At 45.7% G+C, this 22,773-nt stretch overlaps 1 protein-coding gene across 4 annotated transcripts in view; it reads right to left on the bottom strand.

The window, feature by feature from the left end:
* UNC5D (unc-5 netrin receptor D) overlaps window positions 1-22,773 on the bottom strand; it is a 111,945-nt gene that overhangs the window by 56,967 nt on the left and 32,205 nt on the right. For all 4 annotated transcript variants that reach the window (XM_071579093.1, XM_071579097.1, XM_071579094.1 and 1 more), the window contains exon 2: window positions 4,883-5,101. In XM_071579093.1, the coding sequence (XP_071435194.1) occupies window positions 4,883-5,101 (219 nt within the window). The remainder of the gene's footprint in view (window positions 1-4,882; window positions 5,102-22,773) is intronic.

Genomic DNA, 22,773 nt, shown 5'->3' with positions numbered 1-22,773 from the left:
ATATTTGCCATTTTCCAGCAACAGGCAAAGGGGATTTTCATTTCTTTCTATTTAGCCTGTTTGGCTTCACACCAATACCCAAAGACAGGGACAAACCTGGGACAGCTTCCCCAGTTGTCTCAAGAATCACTTTAGTCACTCAAATATTCATTCCCTCTGTAATAAACAAACAGAGGTTTTCTGGTTGGTTCTATGTACATTTCTTTTTCCCATGTGGATACCTTTCTGTTTTTGTAACAGAGCTGTTTACAAACACTCCCTTTCTTTTCTGTCTGGTGACAACAAACCCTCAGGAAACAAACCCAGCCCTTGGAATGGGCAGTTCTGCCAGAGACCCCTCACTGCTGACACTGCCATGAGAACTGAACCATTTAACCAGCCCAGCTGCCCTGCCAGGGATAAATCCTTGGATTTTAACATCAAAGCATTTTATAGAGTGATCTGTAAAGGTTTGAGTTTAGATAAGTTGCAGTGAGTTCCCCTGGAGATCATCTGAGCTCTGAGGACCGACATAGCAGGTCTTCCCTGGCTGAGGGTTTGGCATCCCACCATCCCCCCAGACTGCATGACATGGATAAACATCCACTTCTTGCTCCTCACCTTTGGCAAATCAAGCCTTGAGCAGCCCCTGAGGGACCTCAGTCAAAGCTGTGAAGCCTCAGAGCTCCAGAGCCCCCAAATCCACACTGATTCACAGTCCTGTCCAAGCAGGTTACAGCCCATCTCCTTAAAGGATTCAACCAGGGTGTGAAGTGATGAAATCCTTGGCAAACTGACCTTCCTCAGGTGGCCTGACTCCCTCAGGAATCATCACCCAGCACTCCAGGGCTGACAGGCACCTCTGGCCCTCCAGCCTGTGTGTCTGCGCTGCCTGGAAACTGTTGGACTTGATGATCTTAAACCTCTTCTCCAATCTTGATGCTTTTGTGACAAACAGCTCAGCCTCTTGCTGACCCCAAACATCCCCAGCCCTCCTCCCATCCCACCACCAGCTGACTCCCTGCTGGACCTCTAAGGAGCACCTTCCTGGGGAGGGAACACTCCCTGTGGGAGCTTCAGCCCTGCTGCCCCACCACTGCCCCCACCCAGGGCTGGTACCCTGATGGTTCTGACCCCTCCATGCCTGAGCCACTCTGGGCATCTGGGGAAGCTGCAAACCAGGGTCTGAGTGCAGGTTTCTGCTTCATCCACACTAATGATGACACCAAACCAAAAAAGTCATCACATGATGATGAATTTTTGAGAAGCAGAAGCTGTTTCTTGGCTCATGGGCACTAAAAATCTCTGAGCAGGCATCAGTGGATTCAGCCATTCACAGCTCCAGATTTATTAAGGCAGAATGTTCTTCAGCCCATCTCTTCCTTTCATGCCACAGTATTTAATTAATCTATAAATCAGCCTATATTTCATGTGGCAAACAAACAGCACATGGGGAAGCTGGAGGTTCAGCATTTTGAGAATGGGCCAGGTAGGATTTCAGGTCCTTTTAAAGGTCTCCCAAGTCACCCATAGACAAAATAAATGCATCCAAACCAGCAGAATCTCAGAATTGTTGGGGTTGGATGAGGCCTCTGGAGAACATCAAGTCTTTGGGGAAAGTTATGGTTTGTTTATGGAGAAAGCACAGCATTTTCATTTGTTTCAGAAACAACCAGAGAAAGCAAACCTTTTGGGAAGAGAGGAATATTCTTCATTTATCATCCCTGTATTTCACTAACAAATACATTCACCTCCCCTCTGCATCTTGAGAAACACCAGAGAAATTGCTCATAGGAGATGACACCGGATGAAAAATCCATGCAAATAAAAACAGGCACATCATAAACAAGAGCAACATTTTACCTGTGACTTGAATAACTCTAATAAGCACTGCAAGTCCAACCCTTTAAATTATTGTGCAAATTATAACCATCATCTTTTGTTTTACAGTACAGCCGTACAGAATATAAAATTATGGCTGTGGCACTGATATGCTAATGAGCTTTCTGCTCTGTTGGATGGTTTAGCTGCAGATAGACTAATGCTGGCAGCAGATGAATAATTGCTCTCCATGTACTAAACACAACAGAGCTGCAGAGAACTTCAGCATTTGTCAGCTTTATTTGTTTAAATGAGAAAAACACTGACAGCAGTTATTGCTGTAATCCTTCCAGTTATCAGACAAGGAAACTCGAGTTACTTGGAGCAGGTCTGATCCTCTGCTGAAACCCAGACTGGAGGGTTTGGGAAGGCAGTCAGGAGGGCATGGGCAGTGCTCAGGCAAGGAAAAGGAAGCAGAAGGAAATGAATCTAACTGTAATTATAATGTTTTTATCACAGCAGTGTCTCCAAGCTCAAGCTCTCACTGGGTGAGGCAGAGCATGGAGACAGCCAAGTCCCTGTTCTGCCACAGAAACAGGGAATGCTGATACAGAGCAGCAAATCCACCACACAGACACCCAGAGCAGACCCTTCCAGGCATTCCCATGACATTCCCAGGCAGGCAGCACATGGCACAGCCCTGAGCTGCAAAATTCCTTCCTCTCCTGTTGTTCTTCCTCTTCAGGTTCACAATGACTCCTTTGCTACCCTGAGATCTTTATTCCTGTCCTATAAAACCAAACTCATGGACAATTGGATTCTGTTCATCAGCCATTCTGTGTCCCCCTGTCCTTTGTGCAGTGCTCAGGGACATCCATCAGGACATGGTGCCTGCAGGTCCCACTGCCAACAGCTCCTGGCTCAGAGCTCCCTGGCAGGAATTTACAGAGATGCCAAGACACATTTCTTTCACTCAGCATTAAATTTCCCCTTGTTTGGGTTTCTTGTTGCTATTTTTCACCACTTCCATACAATCCCCTCAGAATTTTAATCCTGTACAAACAGTGGAAGGATGGAGAGGGACAGATCCTTTTGCTGCAGCACAATCTCCCTTCAGGGAGGGACCAGAATCCCCCTGGCACCAAAGGCATCATTTTTGGCAGAAATCCCAATGCAGTTTTTCCAGATGGAGCTCACCCAGCACACAGAGCACTGTGTGTGCTTGGGAACAGACATGTTTATGCCCCAGATTTGACTCCAGAAATGAGAGCACTGCCAGGATGCTCATGAATTCCAAAGAGCCCCATAGTCTGCTGTTTGCTGAAGGCTGAGTTCCAAACCAATTCATGGATATGGATCCCTCATGGTGAGGGAAGAGCCATGTCTGTCTTTCAGCATTACACTGCATGTTGTCTTTACCCATTTTTGTGTCCCAAGGACCATTCTGGCAGTTTTGGGAACTCACAGACACTGCACTGTCTGCACCACATTTGTTTTTAGAGATCAAACCTTCATGTTCCCTCCATCCCTGGGTTAAATCCAAACCTGCAACATTTATAAGGTCTAGTGGAAGGTGTCCCTGCTGATGGCAGGGGTTGGAATGAGAAGGGCTTTGAGGTTCCTCCCAACCCAACCCATTCCATGGGTATTCCAGGGCCCATTTGCTCAGCCTGTGCCTCCATGTCTCAATGCTCAACTTTACTGGCATCATCTACAAAACCCATCCAAAGTTACTTCATCTTGTTTCATTCTGTTATTAATCTGAAACCTAGAAAACATAATTGCAGCATTCACAAGACAGATTTTCATTAACCATATGGAAGGAAAGCTTTTAGGGACGACATTTCTTCTCTATTGATTCAGCAGTGCCTGTAGAAGTAAAGGTTATGCCTATTAAATTATTTCTGAAAAGGTAACTGTAAAAATTAAAATTCTTCCAGATTAGCATTTACAAAAACCTTTAGTATGAAACTGCTTCAGAATGTGTCACTTAGAAAGAATGCCAAACACCACTTTAGGAGATGCAACTTCTTTTAAAGTGGCATTTTTGCCTCTAAAAAAGGGATTTCTTGTATTGCCAGAGAAGATGTTACACACACACACTGCTTTTTCCAAGGCTGGGAGTTGCCTAGCAATCCTGGAATTTCAGAAGAGGAGAAAAGCAATAACAAAACACAATTGTGGAGTTACAGGCAGCGCAGCATTAAATTGGTTTGCAATAGTTATCAAGATGCTGCTAAATGAGAAAAGATAGAGGGGAGTGCTGGGTGATCAAATCTCCTGATCGTTTGCAACCGTCCCCTTCTCACTCTCTTCTCTTCCACACACACTTGTACTGAGAGCATTTCCCTGCTCAGCATCATTCCCAACCAAACCCCAACCACTCCATCGGCCTGAGGGCAAAACCCAACCCACACTGGTGGTTTTCAGGCTTCAGCTCAACAGGAATTCCACAAAAACTGATGTTTCCCCATTTCTAGTTGCTACTACAAATTACAGCACTGAAATACAGAACCTCTCTGTTCCCTCCAGAGCTGCTCCTCCCTTTCCCAAAGCCCCTGGGCTGTGGTTGGTGCTGGATCAGGCTCTGGCTCTCACAGAATCCCAGAATATGCCAAACTGGGAGGAACCCACAGGGATCAGTGAGTCCAACCCTCACCCCTGCACAGGACCTTCCCCAAGAGTCACACCTTGTGCCACAGAGGATCTTCCAAACCCTCCTGGAGCTCTGGCAGCCTCGGGGCTGTGCCCACTGCCCTGGGGAGCCTGGGCAGTGCCCACCACCCTCTGGGGGAAGAACCTTTCCCTGAGATCCAACTTAACCCTATCCTGGCACAGCTCCAGCCATTCCCTGGGTGCTGTCCCTGGTCCCCACAGAGCAGAGCTCAGTGCCTGCCCTTCCTCTGCCCCTGCCAAGGAAGTTGTACCTGCAGTGAGGTCTCCCCTCACCCTCCTCTTCTCCGGCTGAACACACCAAGTGCCCTCAGCACCTCCACCTGGAGCAGCTGGTGGTGGTTGTCCAGTTCGTCCCCTGCCACCCCCTCAGCCTGCAGGGATGTGCCCTGGCACAGCCAACCCTCACCTGTGGCCTCGTCCAGGCTCTCCTCGGACACGTGCTCGTTCTGGTGCACCCACTCCCCGTTGCACTTGAAGAAGATCTGCATGGCAGGCTTGGCCTTGCAGCGCAGCACGATGGGGTTGCTCTTGATGATGTAGGAGTCACCTGGCTCCTCCATGAAGTGAGGGAGAGTCCCAGGGGCAGAGGGGATGGACTCTGGCAGGGCTTCACTGTTATCATTTCCTGAGAGAGAAGGAAAGGAAAATAAAGACGTTTTTCATGTTGTTGTAACCTTTGTCTAATCTCATTTCACTGATGAAATACCAATTTTGGGGTTTATGTAAAACTAATTTAAAGAGGACCTGGTGGCTGTCAGGTTGTGCTTTGCAAGGACACACACACACAAAATCAAATAATTTAAGTGTTAGAACAGTCAAGGAAAACTGACAGGAAAAAAGTAACACAATCAATTGAAAACTGCACCACCACAGTGGCCAGTTTTATAGATGGAGAACTGAGGCAGAGAGAGTAAATGAGTCACCAGGGTCACTCAGAAAGTCTGGGGAAGAAGAAGACACTAAACCTCACTCCCTGAGTGACAGCCAGAGCCTGAACTACCAAATCTCCCCTTCTGCCACTGAATTTATTTTCCTTCAGACAGTTGCTGCAGGTTTAACAGGGATCAGTGTTAATCACAGAGAAACACAGATATGAACAGATCACTGCGGCTCTGGGAGAACCAAACTGCTGCTCCATTCCCTCTCAGAGGACATTCTCAATGGGATTTTACTGCCTGCAGCCTCTAAAGGGGATATCAGAGTGGAAAAGTGGGTTTTGTAGGGCCAGATAGTGAGGGATCTGAGCTGCTACCAGAGCAGCAGGATCCAAAGCCAGCCCTTCAGAGTGTAGGAGCCTCACTTGCTGAACCCCAGCAGCCCTGGAGTCCAGGCTTTTCCTTTCCTACAACTTCTCTTTGAGTCAAATCCACGTCACTGATGTCAAACCTGGGAAAATCCCATTGAGCAATGCTGGGATTTCTATCAGCAGTTTGTCTTTTTTTTGGGAGGGGGGTGGAGGGGGAAATTCAGAGCACAGCAGCAAAATAAGTCAGAAGGGATCGATTTATGAAGGAAGATTAGAAAGTATTGAACTCATCCAGTCAAAGGATGAGAGAGGACATGTCTGTGCAGATGAAGGATCCCAGGATGGGAAGGGAAGAGCTGAGGGCATCAGGGATGTGATGGACCCACACAAGGAATTAACTCAGATGAGAGGTAAGTCATGGAGTAAATCTGAAAACCTTCCCAGGCTCGTAGGTGGCAGAATAATGAGGACAAACTTTGTCTTTCTTGCCATTAAAGAAAAGTCTCTGCCCCCCAGCACTTCTGGGTGTGCAAACACTGGGCCTGTGCTGGGAAATCAGTGACTTTCAACTGAGCCCAGAACTTTAAACCACACTCTGGGTGCACTTTCTAAAACATTAGCACAAGTTGTAGTGTTTTCCTACTGAACATTTCTGCCAATTTCCATCTTGTCAATCTTCAGCAATGCTGAGTCCCTGCAGGCTTTATTAAATCTGTGCTTTAGAGGGAATAACACAAATGTCATTAGCAGAGTTGGGAGAGGCTTGGAAATCCCACGCTCCCATCAACACTCTGAGTGTTCCACGAGGCAGCGACACTCGTGGGGAGGGGGAACTGCAGACAATTCCAGGAGGATCATTCAGCTGCAGAACTCTGCCTGACCCTGCGTTATTCCACTAAATTTGCTTTTTAGGGCAAGACACAAAGGATGAAATCCCAGCCCCACTGAATCCAGGGCACAATTCTCCTCGCCAGTGGCATCTGGCTTTAATGATCTGCCTGTTGCTGAGTTGTTTGGGGCTGGGGAAGTGGCTCCTTCCTCAGGAAAACATTTCCCATCACGAGGTCAGTCAAGGTGCATCTTTTCACTTAAATGCAACTCCATTAAGTGCCCTTGAAAATCAAACTAATGCAGATCCCCAGCACACAAAAGGAGATCTGATTTTCTATCCCCAAGAGACAAACAGACAGATATTATTGTATTTTTGCTCCAGGGTCAAGTCCTAAAACATGTAATTATAAGGCTATTACTGATGTTCTATAAATACACATTTCCAGATAAATAACATTTTCTCTCAGGTAACTGCTGAGCAAAGTGAAGTCTCTTCTGAGAGTGCACTGAATAAATGGAGTTTAACTTAACTCTTCCTTTTGTGCCTCATCTTTCTCATCCCCCAGCTTGTATTCACATTCACCTGAAAACATCTGGAACTTTCCAAGGGGCCTGACTGCCACTCCCTGAGGTTTGTCATGTCTAACTCGCAGTTTTCAGGATTCAGAGCTACAGGGAAAGGGCTGTTTTGGTGCAACAGGGAATGACAGAGGAGCAAACCCTGAAACACAATTCTTGTGGTTTTCATTCCTGGAAAATTACCTTTCAGGAAGTGCTTTGTGCTTTATGCTCTGCACACGAGGCCAGTAGGGACTTTAAATCTTTTTATGACAATAATAGAAACAAAAAAGAAAGGAGGGGGGGAAAAAAGTTTGGAACAAACATCAAATTCTTCTGTGAAAAAAATGTACATTCAGTGCTGCTGTAAGACCACATTAGAAACCAGGACAGCAGCAGACAGGGATGATTCAGCACTTCACAACTGATTAGGATGTAATTTAAATGTTAAAGTGAAATTTTAAAAGAAAAACTGAGTTCTTCACCTCTTTTTTTCAAATTAGAAATTATTTAAAATAAATAGCATTATTCTTTCTATATTAAAAAAAAATGAAGAAGTTCGAAGTGTCCCAGACAAGCACCATAACTCGTAATAAATATAAAAATGAGACTGTGCAAAGAGTTTTCCCAGATGGAAACATCCCAACCCCTCCTTTAGACAGGCCCATTCACAAGCTGAGGGACACCTGGAGGTGACCAACATTCCAGACACCAACATTCTTCCCTTTCCATGGAACTGATGCTGCTGATTCCTGGTGGAACCTCCTGCAGTTGGTATTTTCTACCACACTAAATAATGCCAAATGTCTTCTCCATGTGAGCTCAGTTTTGCAGGGAAATCAGAGAATGGGGGGGGGAAAAATCCCTGGTGCAGAATTCAGAATTTCCTCGTGCAGGGAATGGTTTCCATAATGAAATTTGAGTCATTACTCAGAAAAGCAACTTAGTGAGATTTATCTACATTTGCTTAATCAGATGACCCCGTCCCACATGCAAAGTGGGTTTTTTGGAAGTCACTCAGATATTGATGGAAATACCAGATTTTGTTGCCCAGAGGAAATCCTTTAATGCCCTTGTTATTTCCTCTAGTTCAGGGATTTGCTAAAGCCCAGAGGGACATGGAATTTAGCCCAGCCTGAGAGCAGGGGATGGTCAGACACGGAGCACAGGCTGAGGAATCTCTGCAATGCCAGATCTGCTTTCATTAATGAAGTTAAAATGCCTTTGCCACCCAGTAAACTGGTGCATTCTTTACTGGCTGTTCACATCTCCCCTCAAAGGCAGAACCATTTCTCCTGCTGTTAAATCACATGTCTGTGGGAGCTGCCACTTGTGTTTTCAGACAGTCCTGTCAGAAGTGCCATTTCCCAGGATGGTGCCTTTGGGGAAGCTGAAGAGAGATGGACCCTTCCAACTCCTCTTGCTGTGCTGATGGAAATCTGCTGCCCTGCCAGGGCTGAGACCTGCACTGAAAGCCCACAAACCTCAGGAAATCCAGCACTTACCAGGGCAGGTGTTGCTTGGAATGAAAGGGGGCACTGGAGGGAAAGGAGAAACCACACCACCCATTCCTCTGTTCTTTGGCAGAGCCTCCTAAATTTCCAGCACATGTTGGAAGCCACAAGTGCTGCAGATCCATCTCAGCAAGCCAAGCTCTGATCTCAGTGTCTTTGCTTCACCAGCCCCTCTTGCTTCCCATGGATATAAAGTATAAACTTCCAGCAGCTGTACCATAATCCTTCTCATCAAATATTTGGGCGACAGGTGGAAAATTGTTCTGCCAGCTGAGGAAGACAAAATCCATCCCTCCTGGCAGTTTCCTGCAATGAAAAACTCCCAAAAAAATGAATGTGCAATAAGTTGTGGAAGCAAATCTAGAATATTATCACACAAAAGCAGTGTGCTCAGAATCCTCAGCTGCAAACTGACGCTGCTTATCTGAATTTTAAAGAATCTCATCCCTCCTCTGGTGTGCACAGGACGAGATATGGAGCTGGATGCTGCCTCTTGAGACTATTAGTTCTACACCTGGGCTTTTTCCACTTGGCTGTGCTTTGAACTGCACGGGGCTGCTTTGATCCCCCCTTTTCTTGCAGGATCAGGGGAGTCTGACACAAATCCAGGGAGCAGGAGGGTGACAGCACTCACTGCCATGAGCACACCTGTCCCTCAGCCCTCACTGAGCAGAAAAGCTGGTTAGCCCCAAAACATTCTGATCTCTTCCACTTTTTCCTCCATGAACCTTTCCCTCCCAACTTTTCATCAAAGAGAATAATCTAAAAGCCTCTTCACAGACCTGACAAAGACCCTGTGATGCCAACCAAAGGAGGTTTTAAGCATCCTGTTGAACTGCTGAGTGCCAACCCCGACGGGCACAGGCACGTTTGAGACAAAGCTCCTTCCAAATCGTTACCTGCAGAGAAGGTAAAATTCTGGAACTTAAATGGGGTAAAACAAACTTCCCAAAGCATTTAACTGAGTCAGTCAGTGTGACAGAATACCTTGTGTTTCTTAACTGACTGGGCTTGAGCTGCTAAGCCATTTTTTCCTGTTATTGTTGCTGTTTTAATCCTGGGAAAACCAAGACAAAGTGTAGCTGTGACTGTTCCTTCAGACCCACAGAGAGGTTCCCTCAGTGGGCAGCACCTCCACAGGAAGGATTTTCATTCCAGCATCAGTGAGGCTGTTTTCTCAACCCTCACTCATTGCATCCTCCTCCCTGCACACTTCTCACAGCCCTCCCTCAGCCCCTGCTCACAAGGCAGCCCCAAGTCAGTCACACGTTCATTCCTAGAAAGTGGAAGGAACTTTAAAATCATCACAACTTTATCCCCCAATTCCAACCTCAGTTCCTCCCTGGCTCTTTGTCAAAAGCAAAAACATTTCTGTAGCTCTTTGCAGGGCTGTATTTCCAGTTCCAGGAAGTTCAGGAAAGGAATTTTCCACCAATCCCCTGTCAATGGGCTGCAGGAGGGCATTTATTTTTCACCAATGAGGATTTACATGTTCATAAAACCCTCCTGTTTTTTCTGTGCCAACAGAGATAAATGTGTATCCTATTGTAATCCCTTAGGTATTCTAATTTTATTTATAGCTAAGTTATACATATTTATAAAAATGATATATTACATTTATTAAATATTAAGTGGGTTACAAACTTGAAGAATCTTTCATACATTTATTTAACATCTGGATTTCAGCACTATGCAAGCAATATAAATCTTTAAAGGGAAAAAGGATTCTCCAGCATTCTAAACAGATGGATCCATAACCAAAACTCTTCCAGCATGTGTAAAGAGTATCCAACTTTCTCTGCCTTGCACAGTAACCTTGGTGTGAATCAAACTCCAATATCAGTCACTGGCAGCAGGAAATTGCAGTGTGGAAACAACTGAGTGTGGTGTTACAGTCTGAGCAGGGAGCAGGACAATTCCAAACACAAAAGGAACTTCCCCTCCCACACTCCCCTTTTTTCAGCCACAGCCAGTTCCACACACAGGAATATGGGACAAACCAGGACTCTCTGGCCTCCTCTGGGTTTATTTAAAGGACTGGTTTTATAGAGGCATAAAGGACATTAGAACCAGGCCCTGCCCTGGGATCAGCTGCAGTGACTTCTCTGCAAAGAGAAATCCCTGCCAAGGAGCAGAGGAGGTTTTGGCTCTTCCCTCCCAGGTCCCAGAGACCCCTCAGCTGCTCCTGCACAGCCCAAGGTGCCCAAAGCTGCACCACCACCACTGATCTGAGTCTTTGGGGGTGGATTTAGCCCTTTGGTTCTCACTGAAATGCCAACCTGTTGCCCTTCACAGCTCCCCCCAGGGAAGGAGAAGGGCAGAGCACACTGTTCACTGCCCCCTGCCAAGCCCACCCTCTGCCTTTCCACCTAAAGAGCAAATGCTCCTGGCACTGACAAACACAACTGCCAGAAGAAAAGGATTACCAGGAGGAGGAGGAGACTCCCTAAATTAACTCAGCTTCTCCTGAAGATGTTGTTCCACCCAGTGCTGTTGATTCCTGCCGTGTTCACTGAACTCAGCGTTATGTCTGTGATGAGATCTGGGTTCAGTTAATCTTAATTACTGAGACAGTGATATGGAAATGCTCATTGGGGGAAAAAAAACCACATCAGCTGAGAAAGAAATACAGTTTCATTTCTTCTGGATGAAAATGAGAAGCAAGCTCTAAAAATGTGCCCTTGATTTTAATGCTGGGAGTTGGAGAGCACTGCAGCAATCCATGTATATTGAAACACAATGTAAGGACACTCAGTGCAATTCTCATCAACTGAGTCTTAAATCCCTAATGATCTAATTAAAATTGGACTAAAGAATGCTGCAGTTATTTCTGCTCCTTCAGGTAACTCAAATTTTATAAGAAAATAGGTACCATTAGGTGTTAATAGACATAATTTTAACTATAACATACAGTCCTCAATTTAGATATGAGTTTAGAGGAGAAGAGTATTAGATTTTCAAATCCCTATAAAATCATGTATTGGCTGAATTTGCCTTTCCATTCCTTGTTGCACTTTACATAAATTAAAGAGTTGAATTAAATTTAATGATGGATCTTCATGTTCTGAAATATTAATTTTTGTGATGAAGGAAACAAACTTTCTCTGTGTTGAAATAATGCAGTTTAGGAAGTAAAGCTGTAAAATGCTTTTTCTTAAAAAAAAAAAAAGAGGTATTTCAAATACTGTCCAGTTTTTGAAGGATGTGGAAAGATGCAAAGAGTTGATGTTTGCTACTTATATAGAGAGCTTTGAGTCATGGAGGTGTTTGGATCTCTCTGTGCATTCAGACAGAGGAGAGTGCAGTGCTTTGGGCTCCAGAGCATCTTTGTGCTGGACTGGCTTCTCTTTTTGTGCTTTTTCCAGGTATTCAGCCACAAATATTCACTGCAACAGACACGTGCCCTCCAAGCAATTAAAATTGAAATAGTGAAGCATTCCAGCACTGTAATGTTATTTACAGAGGCCTGTGAGGCATTTCAATTTATCGACGTTCCTGTAGTTCTCAGAACTGTTTTCTGCACTAGAACATGATAAGGTTCCTGTAGTGCCCTCCAGTTAATTGTTTGAATAACTAAATATTTTGCAACTCTTCTTCTATTCTTCTTGTTCCAATCAGATCGTTTTTGCTAAACCATGAAAGAATTTAAGCAAAGATTTCCAACTCAAAGTGGGAGAGTGAAAGCTTTTCAGTTTCCCCCCCCAGTTGCCAATCTTAAAGCTGCTTTAAATAGAAATCTGAAAGTCACTCAACAGAAATGATTGTGGAATTTTTTAGGTTGGAAAAGACCTTTAAAATGGTTGAGGTCAACTGTTAATTGTGCAACGTGGTAATGCAGCATGGGCTGGAAACACCTGTTGGATCCCAAGCCCAGGGAGGGGAGTTACTGAGGGTTGGTGACACCTCCAGTGCCAGCACAGAACCCACCCCTGGGGGGGCAGCTCAGCACAGCCCTGTCCCAGAACTGCCCCTGGATGGAATGGAGGGAGAACCTCCCTAGGAAGGGCTGCTCCTGCCCCTCAGTGGGACACACTCACAGTCAGGGCTTCCTCCCACCAGCCTTAACTGGAACCAGTCCCTCTCCTTGCCTGGCCAGACCCAGCCCAGGGGCTGTCCAGCCCCTCAGACCCTGCCCTTGCTCAGAGGACAGAGCCATGGCAGACCCCCAGCCCAGAGCTCTGCACACAACTAATGCAGCACCTCCCACCAGCCCCACATTTCCGTAAGAACTCTGCTCAGAACAGTTTCTCATTCGGTTGTTTACCAATTTCTTGATTTATTCCCCCATTATTCCCCCTCTCTGCATTTCTCTTGGCAGTGAATCAGAGTCCAGGGGTGGCAACACTCCTTTGTGAACCTGCCAGAGCTGCAGCTACACCTCAGCTCCCCTCACTGCAACTTTGCTCCCTGGCACTCACTAATCATGAACTTAATCCTAATCAGGAACTTAAATTGCCTTTTTACTCAGCTCCTCGTGAAGGAATAAAAGAATCCCCCCCAAAAAAAAACAAAGGAAAAGAGAAAAACAGCCCCAAAAAATCCACTTGGAAACACTCTCGCAAGAGCCTCCCACACCCAACGCCCCTACAGCTGACAGTTTTGTGCAGCACAAAGATTAATAATTTTCAAAACCTGACATTTTCCATCTGAATCACAAGCTACTTTGTGGAAAATCTTTTCCATATCCTGCTCCACACGCTGCTTCTCACACAGAAGGGCATTTTAGGCTCTGGTTGCTTTTGTCATGTTAAAGACCAGGCAGAGTTACAGCTGTTGGCTCTGCAGGGAGTTGCTCGTGCTGCAAACACGCACTTTGGGGGGAGCCTGGAAATCTGGATTTCAGTAGAGCCTCCATTTATGTGTCTCAAGTGACACAAAGCTCTCCCAGTGTCACAGCTCCTTCTTGCCTGAGTTTCAGCCTTTTTCAACTCCATCAGCTCCCATGGTTTCAAGCAATCTTGCTCAAAGCTGCAGTTTTTGACCTCTCACAGACTCCCTACAAGATCTTTTTTACAGATTTTACCAAATTCTCCACAATTTTGCAGATCTCTGCAAAGGAGCCTCTGCAGCTGACACAAGCTCTGGGATCTCAACCATTTACTGGTGGGAAAAGTTCCTGCATTGTGGGTAAGGAACCCCCTTCACTTCAGCACATCAGAAATGCCACAACACACCTCATTTCTCCTCTAAGCAAGGCTGGAAGAAACTTTGGGGCACAGAATTTTTGGTTGATTTCTAAAGGAATATTTTGCTTTTAGGAATTCCATGAAATCAGAACTTCACCTGCTATTGCTTGACTAACAACCCATATTTGTTTTCTGCACGGGAAAAGGAACACTGTGGCCCAAAGAGTTTTTGCAAGTGGCTCTAGAGGAGGAAGGCACAGAGCAGTGATTTTCCTCAGGCCTTGCTCAGGATTGCATTTCCTGCAGAGAACAATGAAATCCCTTCAGATTCCAATCCACACTTCAATTTTCCTACACTATACTTCTTGTCTTGCGAGACATTACACTCTTCATAACTTACCCTAAAATTGCTGGTAATTTTTATGGTGAATGAGCCAAATGAGTGAATCAACAAAGCCCCCATTTACAGGGGTTTTCGTGCCATTAGGACTGGGATCATTTCAATTTTGAAGCAGAGGCTGCTTGATGGCTTGAGAGGCAGCCCCGTGTAATTCAGGCTGCACCACTGGGCTAGATCAAGAATGGGGCAGAACTACAGACCCTGGGACTCAATGCTGCATATTTTTATATAACCCACAGCTGGAAACCTGCTGATAAACTGCCTTGTTTGTCCCTACCAGGGCAGGGAAAGAGGGTGAACAGCCACCTCTGTGCTCCCACAGCTCAAGAGCCACTCTCAAAACAAAAGGCAGCAATAGCATCTCACAACACTTCTATTTTTTTCCCCCAGCATGTCAGATTTTATGGAGTATGACATTAAAATCCATCTCCTTCAAGCTCCCCAAACATGATATTTAAGTTCAGTTTCTCAGTGTTAAGAGCCACCGTGCTTTATTAGCTGCAATAACTGCCAGCTCTCACTTAGCCAAGTGATGGATGAGGCACCTCTTCCTCTGGCAGCTGCTCCCAGTCCAGCCCAGTCCAGCTGGGCTTTCTCATGCCCCCTGCCCAGCCCTGCCCTGGGGAGGGACACAATGGGGAAAAGGATGTTGATCCAACAATATTCCCCTGTTTACCTTCCCCATGCAGAGCAGCAACCCACATTTATACCCTGCAAACACTGAATTTCCATTCAATCACTGTTCATCCACTGACCTCTAATCCTCAGTTTGCTGCTGCTCCTCCCAGGAGACACCAGCACAGGCCCCTCCAGGTGGGACTGGGTTGGTTTCTCCATCATTATCCAAACACTCAGTGTCTAGAACCTTCCTTTCCTGGAGCTGTGTGAAGGGCTAAAAATAAATCCCCCCCGATGACAGTGAAGCAGCATTAAGTTTCCAATTTAGCACAGAACAGTTCTCAGACTGCTTTTAAAAAGTCAATGAGATTTAAGCACATGCTTGACTTGCAACTTATGCTTGACTCCTTTGCCAAGTCTAGTTAATCTGAGGAATTGCATCCCAGGGGTGACGGACGGGTCTGACCTGCCCAAAGCTGGTGGCACTTGATGACAGAATATTTGACTCCTAAATAGGATTTTATTTAGATACATGAATGAGAGTTTGAGTCAGTATCATCCATCTATTCACCTCTCCCCTTAAACACTTGGGATCAGCAGGATGGAAAACTGCACTGGTGGAACAGACACCCTGCAACTTGTCTGTGCTGGAATACTTGGAGTTTTGTTGCTTCCCAGCTTGATCCCATTGATCTACATCACAGGGAACAAAGTGAATCACAACACAACAAATATACAAATGCAGTATAAGGTGCTCAAAAAGAAAAACACCTCTAAGAAGAGGATGGCAAATCCACTCTGGTGCTTAGAACCCTCAGCATTTTGTCACACACGTGGAAGCAGCTCTGCGAGATCAACAAAAACTCACATGTTTCATGTTGGCAAGTGAGAGCACAAAGGAATTATACTGATGACAATCTTTTTTATTAATAATGTACAAAGCATGTCCTCACAATCTTAGATGGCCTGTCAGAGACAAAGGCATTTGCAGTGTTTTTTAAAGCAGAACAGAGTGTGGAGATTTTCATCCTCCCTTCCAAATGCCAACTGATCCTAAAAAGTCTTGCAAATGCTACTGATGCCTCACCTTTAATAAAGGCTGTTGAACAGAAATCCCTCAGCACAGGTACGTGACTCACTGAGCTCAGTCGTGAGAGACAGCACTGACATCTAATCCCACTGAGCTGTTTGCTCCTATCCATCCATCCATCCATCCATCCCATCCCATCCTTCCCATGCCTCCCATCACAACCCATCCATTCATTCCCTCCTTCCCATCCCTCCCATCACAACCCATCCATCCATTCCCTCCTTCCCATCCCTCCCATCACAACCCATCCATCCATCCCAAGACCTGCTCCCTGCCTGCCTTCCAAGGAAACCAATACAGGGAAACTTCCCCTATGCAACAACATGTTCCCTTCCCCACTGAACTGTTCCTTTGGGCCAGTTCCAACACCAGGAGGAAAGAAACCCAGTCTCTTGGGATGAGTCCACAATTCCCTTCCCACATTTCAGACCATCCCCACAAACACCTGACCAGCTGCCCCGAGCCCTGTGAGCCTTATCCTCTCCTCAACCTTTGTGAAAAGCTCTGAGAAGGACATGGAATAATTCAAGAACTCCCTTCCAACACCCCATGAACAATATCCTTTTCAGATCTGCAGGATGATACAAATCACTTGTTCCTTTGCTGCTGCCTGAGTCACCCTCCCCCCGGAGTTATTACCCCGTGGTTATCGCCCGCTCAGAGAGTGAAAGCCCTTTTGTTCCAAGACTTGAAGATTTATTTGTCAAGCCTGACAGCTCTGATCTAGTCCTGCAGAGAAAGTCAGTGCCTGAAAAGGAATTTATGAAATCATGAGCTGCAGGAAATAGCCAAAGTCATGGCAAAGTTTGATATCTGAAATGAGGAGGAGATAAACAATATAGAGATAAACATCTGTATTTCCATAAAAAAGACTCACTAAAAAGGCCTGAAAGGATTATGGAACACTGCAGTGAGAGAACTCACATGTGCTTAAATATGATTTATAGGTATTTTAGAAGATACACACATCTGGAGTCCATCCAGACATCTTTCATTCTAGATCTTGAAAAATCAACAGGTACAAATAAGTCACACTTAGTGTAAAAATCAGATAGTCTTTGCTCTTGCCCTTGTGCTAAAATGAGTGATGTTACCTGAGGCTGCACTTGAACACATGAGTTTGGAAAACAAGCCCAGGGTATGATTAACCTTCTCAGGTCTTCACAGTGTTGTGTTATGACATATTTTAAGTTATTTTCCTCATCAGAAAACTCAGTCATGTATTGGGAGAAACGGAACCCGTTGGCAGAGCCACCACCACTCAACTACACCAGGGTCTCATAAACCACCTTGATTAGAATCTCAGTGTGTCACACCCCCTTAACCAGCTGGCTGTGTGTGGGGGTCCATAACCCCATATATATCCCATACCCACAGAAATGATGGGCCAGAGCCCCTCTGGTGTGAGGGTAAGTCAGGAACTGAAACACAGCCCTTGTTATTGCCCATGGATTTCTGCACATCCATAACTGGCTCTAACATGGGCTCCACACTAAAGATGTGACCCAACGAAGATGTTCAATGAGACTTCTGTGTTTCCAGGTTTATATCCTGAGTTAGAACTGAAAACCCTTCCCCAAAGTCAGGCAGGATATTTGGGGTGACTCTGAACACCCTGATGGCTGCTCTGATCTCTGCATTTCCTTTGAACTAATCATGTTACAGCTCCAGGCCTGTAATCCAGACAGGGTTTCTGATTTATTTCTTACAGCTCAGTCTCTGATCTAAACAAGGGTTTGGGTTTATTTCTTAAAGTCCATCCTACAGCTCCAGGGTTAACTTTCTCTTTGTCTAAACCTCTGCGTGGTTAAGAGAACTGATAAACTTGACTACAAGCTAAAATCCAAAACTAATATAAAATACAAAGTTAATGCAGGTCTGATTGAAAATTAGTGAAGATCATTATGATTTTATGGGGAAGGGATAAAATCCATGTCCTCGAGGGTCCCTGGATCATCTGTGAGGATGCCCACCAGGAGCCAGCCCAGCCCAGAGCAGCAGGAGCTGCCAGCTCTGTGTGTCTCCACCTGGACACCCTCCAACGACACCAAAAGCTGTTTTGTCAATGCAGGGAGAATAAATCAGAGGAGATGTATTTCACCTTAGTGAAAGCCAAGCAATCAGCTCATCCATCATCTTCCATCAGACAGAGCTTCAGCAAACAGGAGCAGAATAGCAGTCAATAAAATATGCTTAAATACCACCCAGGCCTCTGCTTGCTGTGCTTTTAATTTGGTAAATAAATGCCTTCCTTTGGGAACACACCCCGGAGTCCTTCCCAGACGTGGATTGAGTGCTCTGGGATCGGTGCCTGCTGAATGGGCTCCCTGTAATGGCCTCAAACACTCGGCCTGAGTCTCCCTCCTGCTTAATTTCCCACATTAAAAGGTGCATGTGGGGGTAAGAAAACTCTGGAGTTAAAAATACAACCCTTTTTATGGTTTTATTTAATCTGTTAACTACACAAACAAGGGATGTGTGTCTTACAGGCGAGGAGCAGCAGTGTAATAATACCCAGGAAATCTGGTAGAATATACTGTTAATTAGGCTGAGTTGAGCCCCAAAAGGCACATTCTGCCTCTTTTTTGAGGGCTAATTAAGAATAATATCAAGGGAAAAAAAATCCCCATATATGAATTAAACAGAGGTTGGGCAAGAAAAGGGGCTTCTGCTGCAGAGTTCTTACATGACTGGGAGGATTTTCCACTCTGGTCATCTCGTTATTGATCTGACTTTTAAGTAATGCACATGAGATGGTGAATATTTAATAGGTTTTTCTTATGGTGTTATAAAATCTAAAGCTCAGGCCATAAAATTAAGTAAAAAGGATGCTCAAAGGTTTCAAAGCCTCTGCATCTGTAGTCAGAGCTTCATTTCAGGAGAACTCAGAACCAACTTTGGAAAAACCCCAAGCAAATAAAATCCAAAAAAACCACAATCAAGCAACAATTCATTACCACGTATATCCAATATTTGGGACAAATCAGCCAAGAGCCTGGAAATGAGCAACTCAATTCCAAATATTTAAGCCAGTAAATGAAGCTGTGGTTGTGATCATGGAAACTTTCAGACTTTAGTTGAATGAACCGTAAAAATGCAGCAGGTGCTGCCAGAAATCAAAGTGGAAAATGGTAAAGAAAAAAATTCACATTAAGCTTTATCAACCCCAAAACAAAACAGCACCTACAGCCTCTCAGGTGAAATGATTTCTCTGGATAGAGGAAGGGTGGTGGAGACAGGATGGAAGAGGAACTGGTTTCTATTTCAACCCAAATTCAATAAGTTCCAGGAAAGGGAGATGCTGAGAAGCAAAAGCATCTCCTGTAGCAGATGTGACTGTTCTGCTCCAACTCTGCACTCTGGAAGGGACAGAGCTCAGCACGTGGTGACAACACATCACAGCCCATGAGGGATCCTGCCAGTGAATTCCCAGATTTTGATGGGCATCCTGTGGGCTTTTAGCACCAATTTACCCCGAGATGGGGCTCAGCAAAGCTGCCAGACACGTGTTATCTGTAGAATCTTGTTTCCTGCTGCTGAAATGACCTTTGCTATTTTTCACCAAGGTTTGCCTCTAATCCACATTGGGCAGGATGCTGAAATATTGAAATATTAATCCCAATGCCTGAGGACTGTGCAGAGGCTGTTGGAAGGCAGGGATGGATCCCCCAGGGCAGGATCCAGGAGAGCTGAGACCCCTTGGAGGGCACAGGGCTCACACCAGCTTGTGGAGAGCACAGAAAGCACTGTTTGACTTTCCCCCTGGATATAAGGAATCTATTCCATGTCTTCACTGTCCCCCTGGATATAAGGAATCTATTCCATGTCTTCACTGTCCCCCTGGATATAAGGAATCTATTCCATGTCTTCACTGTCCCCCTGGATATAAGGAATCTATTCCATGTCTTCACTGTCCCCCTGGATATAAGGAATCTATTCCATGTCTTCACTGTCCCCCTGGATATAAGGAACCTATTCCATGTCTTCACTGTCCCTCTGGATTTAAGAAATCCAACTCTACTCCACATCTTCAATGAAGGATTTCACAAAGGTGAGGAGCAACTCTTTGGATTTGGCTGCAAGGGTGAGCATAAGAGCAGATGAAACCCTTGTTTTCCTCTGGTATTAAACAGCAGAACCACAACCTGTTCACGGGGTAGCCACAGTTCTACCTGCAAAACCTCATTCTGCCCATCCCAGGGGGAGGTTCAAACCCTTGTAGGGCTCAGTAGCACCACCAGGAGTCCAGGACATTTATCCATCAGCAAAGGGCCCTCAGCACAGCACAGGAACGGGGCCAAAGGGGGAAACAGCAGCACTATCAAGACAGGGATTTATCCAGGGGATTTCTACATCTGCTGAACATCCCCCACCAGAGTGGAAGCCTCCCCATCCTGCCCCCATCCCCTGCAGCAGCTCTGGCCCTGCCAAGCAGAGATGAAAGATTCCATTCTGGAATTGCATAACCCAAAGTGCGGCACCGCCTTTGAAAACACACAACTGCCTCGGTCCTGAGATTGCTGGCAGAGCTCATCCATAAATTAGCTGAGGTTATGGAGGCTTCAAGAATAACTTTTTATTCCCCACATGCTTTCCTATTATGCTTAGTAATGCACAACACAACACCCGCATTGACAAGCACCAGAGGGAAAAGTAATAAAAGTAGCAGTAGGGAAGTAGCAAAATGAGAAAGAAACTGTTCAGCAATCTTTAATGAGGTCCTTCTGGTCCTGGCTGCAGCTTCTGAGAGCAAGGCAGAGAAACTCCACATAATTAAAATAAAACCCCTCAAATAAAAACTTGATCAAACCTCAGGGTTTTAAGGTAACAATAGGCTGTTTCTTTTGCAAGCGATTTTTATGTCAAAGAATAATCTAAGTAACAAATCTCATCCTTCTCATTTTTGTTACATATCAATTTGAGACTCTGAATTTTAAATCTGTTATGTTTGGAATGTAGACTGTCCCACTCTTGTTTGCTCTTTCTTTTTGGTTTGAGAACAGGAATTTTCACCCGAGTACAATTTTCTAACTGGCAGTGGCATCATCTGTGGAGTGGGAAATGTGCATTTCAAAGACAAAAACAAAGAACAAAGAGGACAAAGAGGACCCTAATCCTCCTCTTGGCTGTGTCTTGGGAACTTTGCCCCCAAAACTCCTGAGCAGACACTTACTCTGTTTTTCAAAGGACAGGTCAAGAGAAGAGCTGAGCCTGTGAACCCTGATGTAGGAGATGTGGCAGATGTGCCCCCGTGCCCTGGGCACTCTGTAATCTCTGGCTCCCAGGGAGCCCTTTCTTTGCTGGGCAACTTCTGCCTGCAAACAACAATTTGCTGAAGCTGCAGCTCTTGGCTCAGGAATTTGCCCTTCTCCCTGGGCCTGTTGCAGGGGAAGCTGTTCCATAATATATGGTTAAGAGAATATGACCTGAACAAGAGGAAGGGGAGGCTATTCCAGGTGAGGCAAGTGAGGATAAATTCACCCTCTCCACACTGCAAGGCAATATCCCACCCCCTGGACTTGCTGTGTCATGGGCACCAAGTGGCTCTTGGTGTCTGGGGTTGTGCACAAGCTCAGAGACCTCCAGGCACTGCTGTGACACTCTCAGGGCACATCCAAGAGAGCAAATGCATCACTGAGGATTTCTGGCATTAAACCAGGACACACACCCAGTTCAGGCACAGGGGCTGCACTGGGACAGATTTTCTCCCTAGACACTCTACAAATTCTCTCCCTCCCTCAACATCTCCTCTCCTGATGCTCCACAGAACAGAATCCCAGAATCACTAAGGCTAGAAAAGTCCTCCAAGGTCATCAAGCCCACCCTGTGCCCGATGCCCACCTTGTCCCCCAGCCCAGAGCACTGAGTGCCATGTCCAGTCATTCCTCGGACACCTCCAGGGATGGGGACTCCAAACCTCCCTCTTTGCCTGTGCTTGTTCTTCCATCATCTAAAAATGCTTGTCATCCCCCCTTTTCCTTGTCCCCTGGACAGCAGTCACACTCACACTACTTTTTATCTCTTTTTAAAAGCAATATAAATTTTTATCTCTTCCTCTGCAGCGACATAAACAGCAAAGCCTAAACAGAGCTGCCCGTGGGAGAATTCCCATGGCCTGGCCCTGTTTGTGTCCTAAACCTCACACTTTATGGGCTCTGTATTGTCACTGTGAAATATCACCTCAGGTGATAACACAGCAGGTACTAAACCCTCTCCTACTGCTGGGATAACAGTTGGGAGCCATTAAGGGACAGGGAACATGGAAAGGATGGAAGTGCAGGAGAGAGAAAAGAGGCAAGAATTGCTACCTTTAATATTCATTAGCACAAAATTGAGGCAGATAAAGGCATTTTTCAATGCCTTGTGACAACCCCTGATGCATCTGGAATTAAATAACCCAGTTGTGAGGCTGCTGGCAGTGCCAGGTAGGGCTGGGATGGCCCCTTGGGGAGCTGAGATCAGTAACCAAAGCCTGCAGGTCCAGGGCACTGCATTCCTGCTCAACGCACTCGACTTCCAACAGGCAAAAGGAGCAATAAAGTTTAGCCCAGCACTGAAAGTTGCTAAAATGATAATTACATGAAACAAGAATTCTACTTGCTCTCAAAGGAGCATCTTGTTCAGCCACAGCTCTCTGGAAGTGGGAAAAACACCCAAGGCTGGTGTTCTGTTTCCAGGCAATGCTCCTGTTGCACCTGAGCCTGCCCAGTGCAGCAGCTCCCAGAGCTGCTCCACCTCAGCCCCTGCACTCTCCCTCTCTCAGGGTGTTCCCATCATCACCTTTCACCCCATGGAAGCACCAGATCTCAGGCACAAGGGGCTCCCTCCCAGCTGTGACCCAGCCTGGCTGACCAGGAGCTCCAGCCAGACCCACAAACCCACCAACAACAATTAACAGGATAATGACTCCAAGT

This window comes from Pithys albifrons, chromosome 29, assembly GCF_047495875.1.
Source record: "Pithys albifrons albifrons isolate INPA30051 chromosome 29, PitAlb_v1, whole genome shotgun sequence".
NCBI classification, from domain to species: Eukaryota; Metazoa; Chordata; class Aves; order Passeriformes; family Thamnophilidae; genus Pithys; species Pithys albifrons.
Note: the sequence above shows the minus strand (reverse complement) of the source record. Positions and strands in the feature narration are given on the sequence as shown.